Here is a 7490-nt window from a genome sequence, read left to right on the forward strand (position 1 = left end):
TGTACTTAATCTATGAACCGCTGTTGTATAACGTGGGGTACCGCAAGGCTCAGTGCTGGGACCCCAGCTATTTACAATATATATTAATGATCTGGATGAGGGAATTGAATGCAACATCTCCAAGTTTGCGGATGACACAAAGCTGGGAGGCAGTGTTAGCTGTGAGGAGGATGCTAGGAGGCTGCAAGGTGACTTGGATAGGTTGGGTGAGTGGGCAAATGCATGGCAGATGCAGTATAATGTGGATAAATGTGAGGTTATCCACTTTGGTGGCAAAAACAGGAAAGCTGACTATTATCTAAATGGTAGCCGATTAGGAAAAGGGGAGATGCAACGAGACCTGGGTGTCATGGTACACCAGCCATTGAAAGTAGGCATGCAGGAGCAGCAGGCAGTAAAGAAAGCGAATGGTATGTTAGCATTCATAGCAAAAGGATTTGAGTATAGGAGCAGGGAGGTTCTGCTGCAGTTGTACAGGGTCTTGGTGAGACCACACCTGGAGTATTGCGTACAGTTTTGGTCTCCAAATCTGAGGACGGACATTATTGCCGTAGAGGGAGTGCAGAGAAGGTTCACCAGACTGATTCCTGGGATGTCAGGACTTTCTTATGAAGAAAGACTAGATAGACTCGGATTGTACTCGCTAGAATTTAGGAGATTGAGGGGAGATCTTATAGAAACTTACAAAATTCTTAAGGGATTGGACAGGCTAGATGCAGGAAGATTGTTCCCGATGTTGGGGAAGTCCAGGACAAGGGGTCACAGCTTAAGGATAGAGGGGAAATCCTTTAGAAACGAGACGAGAAGAACATTTTTCACGCAGAGAGTGGTGAATCTCTGGAACTCTCTGCCACAGAAGGTAGTTGAGGCCAGTTCATTGGCTATCTTTAAGAGGGAGTTAGATGTGGCCCTTGTGGCTAAAGGGATCAGGGGGTATGGAGAGATGGCAGGTACGGGATACTGAGCTGGATGATCAGCCATGATCATATTTAATGGCGGTGCAGGCTCGAAGGGCCGAATGGCCTACTCCTGCACCTATTGTCTATGTTTCTATGTTTTCTATGTTAGTACAGGTGCACAACCTTTTATCCGGAGTTCCGGAAACCGAAAAGCTCCGAAAACCGGACAATTTTTCCAGGATGTCGTCTGCACACCAAAGCTCGCGTTTGGCGCCAAACTTGACCCGAAACGACCCACGGTCAACCCAGGTCTGTGCTACTGTAGCGGCTGCCTCCTCCCCGGAGACCGGGGAGACACTTAAACATCTGTAAATCATTGCTTAAATGTTAGTCAGTTAGTTTGGAGGGCTTTTATGTGAAGGGGGGGGGGGGGGTGAAGGGGGAAACTTTAATTCTTAGCCCCCTACCTGGTCGGAGAGGCGGGGAGCGGGCAATGCCTTACCGGGTCGCCATTACAGTAAGCTCCGGAGCGCTGTGGCCACCGACTCCCAACATCGCGGAGCTGGGGCTGCGGGCGTCCGGCCGCGGGCGGCGCCGGTTGTAGCTCCGACCCCGGCAACTCTACCCCTGGCTGCGCGGCGCTCCAAATCCAGCGCGGCCCGCGGCCAGACGCCCGCAGCCCCAGCTCCGCGATGTTGGGAGTCGGCGGCCACAGCGCTCCGGAGCTTACCGCACGGCGACCCGGTAAGGCATTGCCCGCTCCCCGCTGGTATCCCAGCGCTGCGACGCCACCGACTGCCAACATCGCGGAGCTGGGCTGCGGGCATCCGGCCGCGGGCGGCGCTGGATTTGGAGCGCCGCGCAGCCAGGGGTAGAGTTGCCGGGGTCGGAGCTCCAACCGGCGCCGCCCGCGGCCGGACGCCCGCAGCCCCAGCTCCGCGATGTTGGGAGTCGGCGGCCACAGCGCTCCGGAGCTTACTGCACGGCGACCCGGTAAGGCATTGCCCGCTCCCCGCCTCTCCGACCAGGTAGGGGACTAAGAATTAAAGTTTCCCCCTTCACCCCCCCCCCCCCCCCCACCACATAAAATCCCTCCAAACTAACGGACTAACATTTATGCAATGATTTACAATGATTCCCCAGTCTCCGGGGAGGAGGCAGCAGCTCCAGACTTTTCAAGCCGCCCGCGCTACCTACCTAATCTACGCTAAAAATCTTCCATTCGGAAATCCGAAAAATTCCGTAATCCGAGAAGTGTCTGGTCCCAAGGCTTTTGGATAAAAGGTTGTGCAACTGTACCTCCACCAATGTAAAGCACTTTGGTCAACGAGAGTTGTTTTTTAAATGTGCTATAGAAATATAAGTGACCTGACTTGAAGGAATGGGTGACGTTTCGGATCGCGACCTTTCTTCAGACTGGTCTGGTGAGGACCGCTGTGGTATGCCGCAGTAGGATGTCAATTCTCTGCAGTCTACAACCTATGTTCAACCCCCCACCCCCATCCCACCCCGCTGTTCCCTCGTCTGCATCTGCTCCCGCCAGTCTCCGCCACTCACTGATAACATGAACCAGACCATCTCCACATTGTCTTCCTGCCACTTGTGGGAATTTGCTGTGTCAGCAAATGTCTGCAATCCTTTGGTGATAGACTCCACCCCGACAGTACTCTAGTTTTGTTCAGAGATAAAGAGCGCGGAAACAGGCCCTTCTCCCCACCGGGTCCGCGCCGACCGGTGATCCCTGCACATTAACACTATCCTACACGCGCCGGGGACAAGTTACAATTTACAGAAGCTAATTCACCTTCAAACCCTGCACGTCTTTGGAGTGTGGGAGGAAACCGGAGCACCCAGAGAAAACCCACGCAGGTCACGGGGAAGAACGTACACACTCCGTACGTCCAGAACCAGGGGCCACAGTTTAAGAAGAAGGGGTAAACCATTTAGAACGGAGACTAGGAAACACTTTTTCTCACAGAGAGTGGTGAGTCTGTGGAATTCCCTGCCACAGAGGGCGGTGGAGGCCGGTTCTCTGGATGCTTTCAAGAGGGAGCTAGATAGGGCTCTTAAAGATCGCGGAGTCAGGGGAGAAGGCAGGAACGGGGTACTGATTGGGGATGATCAGCCATGGTCACATTGAATGGCTGAATGGCCTACTCCTGCACCTATTGTCTATTGTCTATTGACGACACCCGCAGTCAGGATCGAACCCGGGTCACTGGCGCTGTGAGGCAGCAACTCTACCGCTGCGCCACCGTGCCATACTTAATTAACCCAAAGCATGTGTGACTCCCACGTCTAGTTTGGTTTAGTTTAGTAATACAGTACGGAAACAGGCCCTTCGGCCCACCGAGTCCACGCCGGACATGGATCACCCCTTTACACTAGATCAACATTCTCCCACTTTCTCATCCGCTCCCTTACACACTAGGGGGCAATTTTACAGACGCCAAACCCGCACGTCTTTGGGACGTGGGCGGAAACCGCAGCACCCGGAGAAAAACCCACGCAGGTCACGGGGAGAACGTGCAAACTCCACACACGGACAGGACCTGACGTCAGGATTGAAACCGGCACTGTGAGGCAGCAACTCTACCAGCTGCCCCACTGTGCCACTCGAATACTCGGTGAAAGACAACCCAAAAAAGTACGTTTTTTTCCCCCATTGTGTATAAAGTGATAAATAGCACAGAGCCTTTTTTTTAAACCCAGGGTTGAGGAGTCAAGGACATAGGTTCACGGTGAAATGGAAATGAATTAACAGGAACATGAGTGGCAGCTTTTTCCACACAGAGGGTGGTGGATAGATGGAATAGACTGCCAGAGGAGGTAGTTGAGGCAAGTATTGGAACAACATTGAAAAGGCATTTGGACAGGTACATGGATAGGCGAGGGTTAGAGTGATATTGACCACACACTGGGAATGAGACTAGCTTGGATGGGACGTCTTGGTTGGCATGGACAAAGTCTGGCTGTTCCCGTACTGTGCCACGCTCTGACTTGTTTATAACAAGAGGAATCGAATATAAGAGCAAAGAGGTCCTTCTGCAGTTGTACTGGGCCCTAGTGAGACCACACCTGGAGTATTGTGTGCAGTTTTGGTCCCCTAATTTGAGGAAAGACATCCTTGCTATTGAGGGAGTGCAGCGTAGATTTACAAGGTTAATTCCCGGGATGGCGGGACTGTCATATGCTGAGAGAATGGAGCGGCAGGGCTTGTACACTCTGGAGTTTAGAAGGATGAGAGGGAATCTCATTGAAACATACAAAATTGTTAAGGGTTTGGACACGCTAGAGGCAGGAAATATGTTCCCGATATTGGGGGAGTCCAGAACCAGGGACCACAGTTTAAGAATAAGGGGTAAGCCATTTAGAACGGAGACGAGGAAACACTTTTTCTCACAGAGAGTGGTGAGTCTGTGGAATTCTCTGCCTCAGAGGGCGGTGGAGGCCGGTTCTCTGGATGCTTTGGATGGGGGGATTGCCATGAGGGGCGGGGGAGAGAGAACAAAGGAGGACCTGGTATGGGGAGGGCTGCCATGAGAGTGGAGGGGGGGGGGGGGGGGCGGGGGGGGGGGGGGGGGGGGGACAAAGGGGGACCTGGTGCTCGATACTTTGTAACTACTCAAAACTAAGCCTGAAAACAGTAACGTCCAGGTTCAGGAACAGCTTCTTCCCTGCAGCCATCAGGCTATTAAACACAACAACCTCCAATAAGCTCTGAACCACATAGACTTGGGGGATAGACACAGAATGCTGGAGTAACTTAGCGGGACAGGCAGCATCTCTGGAGAGAAGGAATGGGTGACATTTCGGGTACAGACCCTTCTTCAGACATAAATACCACTATCATTTCACCCCCCTCGCCCCAAAAAACTGCGTTCCAGGCGCTCACCACCCTCTGTGTAAAACAAAAAAATAGGTGCAGGAGTAGGCCATTCGGCCCTTTGAGCCAGCACCGCCATTCAATGTGATCATGGCTGATCATCTAAATGAGTGAGGTCGGAGCCCTTCTTCAGACTGAGAGTCAGGGGAAAAAGAAACGAGAGACATGGAGGGTGATCAATATTCAAACCACTGATTTGTACATTGGAGAAACAGCATCTCATATTTCGCTTGGGCAATATACAACCCGCTGAGCTATGGCAGCTTTTTGTGTTTAAGAACGAACTGCAGACGCTGGAAAAATCGAAGGTTGACAAATATGCTGGAGAAACTCAGCGGGTGAGGCAGCATCTATGGAGACCCAAAATATCACCTATTCCTTCGCTCCATAGATGCTGCCTCACCCGCTGAGTTTCTCCAGCATTTTTGTCTACCTTCCTGCTTTTTGTGTCAATAGACAATAGGTGCAGGATTAGGACATTCGGCCCTTCGAGCCAGCACCGCCATTCAATGTGATCATGGCTGATCATCGCCAATCAGTAGCCTGTTCCTGCCTTCTCCCCATATCATAGAAACATAGGAACATAGAAAATAGGTGCAGGAGTAGGCCATTCGGCCCATGCAATATGATCATGGCTGATCATCCAACTCAGTATCCTGTACCTGCCTTCTCTCCATACCCCCTGATACCTTTAGCCACAAGGGCCACATCTAACTCCCTCTTAAATATAGCCAATGAACTGGCCTCAACTACCTTCTGAGGCAGAGAATTCCACAGACTCACCAATCAACAAGATCCCCTGACTCCGCTATCTAGCTCCCTACTTTGTAACTGTGGGTGCCCTTTATGTGGCGGCCCTTTGCATACCCCGGTTACGCAAAACAAAGAATTGCACTGTGAATCGTCACGTGACAATAAAGTATTCATTCATTCATTCATTGACATGTGACTGTACGGTGTTATTGCCAGTGGGTCAGGATGTGTTCCATTATAACAGGGCGACGTTTGCACTGAGCTAGAGTGCGTTACTTACCGGGGAAGAGAGGCTCAGTATCCTGGCCTTGATTAGCTGCCAGCCCTGAATCGATGAAGTCCATGTTCCCGTCTGGGTGCCGATCTGTCCCGCTGAGCGTGCAGACCTGGGTTAGTGCGGGTCAGGTTCCAGTCCTGGTCTTGCTGAGAGTCTGGGTCTGGTCCTTGGCAGTGCTGGGATAATCCGACCCTGTGGGGAGAGACCAACATCTTAACCCCAATAGTGTGAAGGAATAAAGTGCAGGAAGGAACTGCAGATGCTGGTAAATACCGAAGATAGACACAAAGTGCTGGAGTAACTCAGCGGGCCAGGCAGCATCTCTGGAGCAAATGAATGAGCGACGTTTCTTCAGACCTCTGATAATAGACAATAGACAATAGGTGCAGGAGTAGGCCATTCGGCCCTTCGAGCCAGCACCGCCATTCAATGTGATCATGGCTGATCATCCACAATCAGTACCCCGTTCCTGCCTTCTCCTCATATCCCCTGACTCCGCTATCTTTAAGAGCCCTATCTAGCTCTCTTTTGAAAGTATCCAGAGAACCGGCCTCCACCGCCCTCTGAGGCAGAGAATTCCACAGACTCACAACTCTCTGTGAGAAAAAGTGTTTCCTCATCTTCGTTCTAAATGGCTTACTCCTTATTCTTAAACTGTGGCTGGACTGGGCTGGTTCTGGACTCCCCCAACATCGGGAACATGTTTCCTGCCTCTAGCGTGCCCAAACCCTTAATAATCATACACGTTTCAATAAGATCCCCCTCATCCTTCTAAACTCCAGAGTGTACAAGCCCAGCCGCTACATTCTCTCGGCACATGACAGTCCCGCCATCCTGGGAATTACACTGAAGATAGACACAAAATGCTGGTGTAACTCAGCTGGACAGGGAGCATTTCTGGAGAGAAGGAAATGGCTGACGTTTCAGGTCGAGACCCTTTTTCAGGAATAAAGATTGGAAGCAACCTCAAGTTCTAAAGAGGTTTTATAAAGTTAGACAAGTTGCAATACTAATTTCCCCATCATCAGGTCATCAACTAGAGAGCAGTCCTGGGCGCAGTCTACCTCATTGGAGACCTTCTTTGATTGGAATTTAGCGACTTTGCCTTGCATTAAACGTTATTCCCTTGATCATGTATCTGTCCACTGTGGATGGCTCGATTGTAACCATGTTTTGTCTTATTGCTGTAACTCTGTACATGCGACAATGAACTAAACTCAAATACAGGTATCCATGTTCCTGAAGAAGGTCCCATGTTCTCCAGAGATGGCCATAAGGCCACAAGACATAGGAGCAGAATTAGACCATTCGGCCCATCGAGTCTACTCCGCTATTCAATCGTGGCTGATCCATCTCTCCCTCTCAGCCAAATTCTCCTGCTTTCTCTCTGTAACAGACCCCTAGTGAGACCACACCTGGAGTATTGTGCGCAGTTTTGGTCCCCTGATTTGAGGAATGATATTCTTGCTATTGAGGGAGTGCAGCGTAGGTTCACAAGGTTAATTCCCGGGATGGCGGGACTGTCATATGCTGAGAGAATGGAGCAGCTGGGCTTGTACACTCTGGAGTTTAGAAGGATGAGAGGGCATCTCATTGAAACATATAAGATTGTTAAGGGTTTGGACATGCTAGAGGCAGGAAACATGTTGGGGGAGTCCAGAACCAGGTGCCACAG

At 51.0% G+C, this 7490-nt stretch overlaps 1 protein-coding gene across 1 annotated transcript in view; it reads right to left on the reverse strand.

Annotated features, from left to right (window-relative positions):
• Positions 1 to 6028, reverse strand: part of LOC116972517 (tumor necrosis factor receptor superfamily member 16-like) — a 31936-nt gene extending 25908 nt beyond the window's left edge. The window contains exon 1 of the mRNA XM_033020299.1: positions 5819 to 6028. Coding sequence (XP_032876190.1) covers positions 5819 to 5882 — 64 coding nt within the window. The 5' untranslated portion in view covers positions 5883 to 6028. The remainder of the gene's footprint in view (positions 1 to 5818) is intronic.
• Between the last annotated feature and the right edge of the window lie 1462 nt (positions 6029 to 7490).

This window comes from Amblyraja radiata, chromosome 4, assembly GCF_010909765.2.
Source record: "Amblyraja radiata isolate CabotCenter1 chromosome 4, sAmbRad1.1.pri, whole genome shotgun sequence".
NCBI classification, from domain to species: domain Eukaryota; kingdom Metazoa; phylum Chordata; class Chondrichthyes; order Rajiformes; family Rajidae; genus Amblyraja; species Amblyraja radiata.